Source organism: Oryzias melastigma, unplaced genomic scaffold (genome assembly GCF_002922805.2).
Source record: "Oryzias melastigma strain HK-1 unplaced genomic scaffold, ASM292280v2 sc00316, whole genome shotgun sequence".
NCBI classification, from domain to species: Eukaryota; Metazoa; Chordata; class Actinopteri; order Beloniformes; family Adrianichthyidae; genus Oryzias; species Oryzias melastigma.
Genome location: NW_023416922.1, coordinates 198,307 through 199,122, shown reverse-complemented (window position 1 = coordinate 199,122; position 816 = coordinate 198,307). Strand labels below are relative to the sequence as shown.

Sequence of the window (816 nt, the reverse complement as noted above, 5' to 3'; positions counted from 1 at the left end):
CAGGATTAGACAGGAGAAGATGCAGATGTTCTTCTAGAAAATGAACAGATGGAAACAGAAAAGTGGATCTGAAGCAACATTTAAAACTGTCAACATTCATCATCATGATGGTCAGAATGACAGCAGTCAGTCTGTGATCCAGATGTTCTACTGTCAACTTTGTGGTCTAGACCTCAGATCACTGACAGACTGAGGACAGCATGAAGCTCCATGGAGCTCCACCTTTTCTCCTCCAGCTGCAGATGAAAGCAACACAAAGATGAAGGTCTGAGAGACACTGATGAGGAGGACGGTTTCATGATGAAGATGAAGCTCTGATGAAGAGGCAAATGTCCAACTGGAACTTAATCACAGCCTGAATTCATACAACATCACCTGTTTCTGTCTTTCTGTCTCTTCACAGACTTTCAATACCATGTGAACTCTCAGAGACTCACTATGAAATTGTGGCCTCAGCTCTGAAGTCCAACCCGTCCCACCTGACAGAACTATACCTGCGCTATAATGTGATCCAGGATTCATCCATGAAGGTTCTGTGTTCTGGGCTGGAGAGTCCAAACTGCAGACTGCAGACTCTGAGGTCAGAACATTGATGCTGCTGGTTGGTTAATTTCTATATTTGTAGTTCTTCACTGAAGCTGAAAGGTTTGGATACAAAGAGTTTCAGGATTTTCCAGAACTTGAATATTTTAGTTTATTAATTGTCATTCAGGGGCTGCACGGTGGCGCAGTGGTTAGCGCTCGTGCCTCACAGCGAGAAGGCCCCGGTTCGAATCCCGGCTGGGACCTTTCTGTGTGGAGTTTGCATGTTCTCCC

General features: G+C 45.1%; 1 protein-coding gene across 1 annotated transcript in view; it reads left to right on the top strand.

The window, feature by feature from the left end:
• Positions 1 to 403: 403 nt before the first annotated feature.
• LOC118598306 (NACHT, LRR and PYD domains-containing protein 12-like) overlaps positions 404 to 816 on the top strand; it is a gene marked incomplete at its 5' end in the record, with an annotated part of 15,015 nt that continues 14,602 nt past the window's right edge. The window contains one exon of the mRNA XM_036210937.1: positions 404 to 580. Within this exon, the coding sequence (XP_036066830.1) occupies positions 404 to 580 (177 nt within the window). The remainder of the gene's footprint in view (positions 581 to 816) is intronic.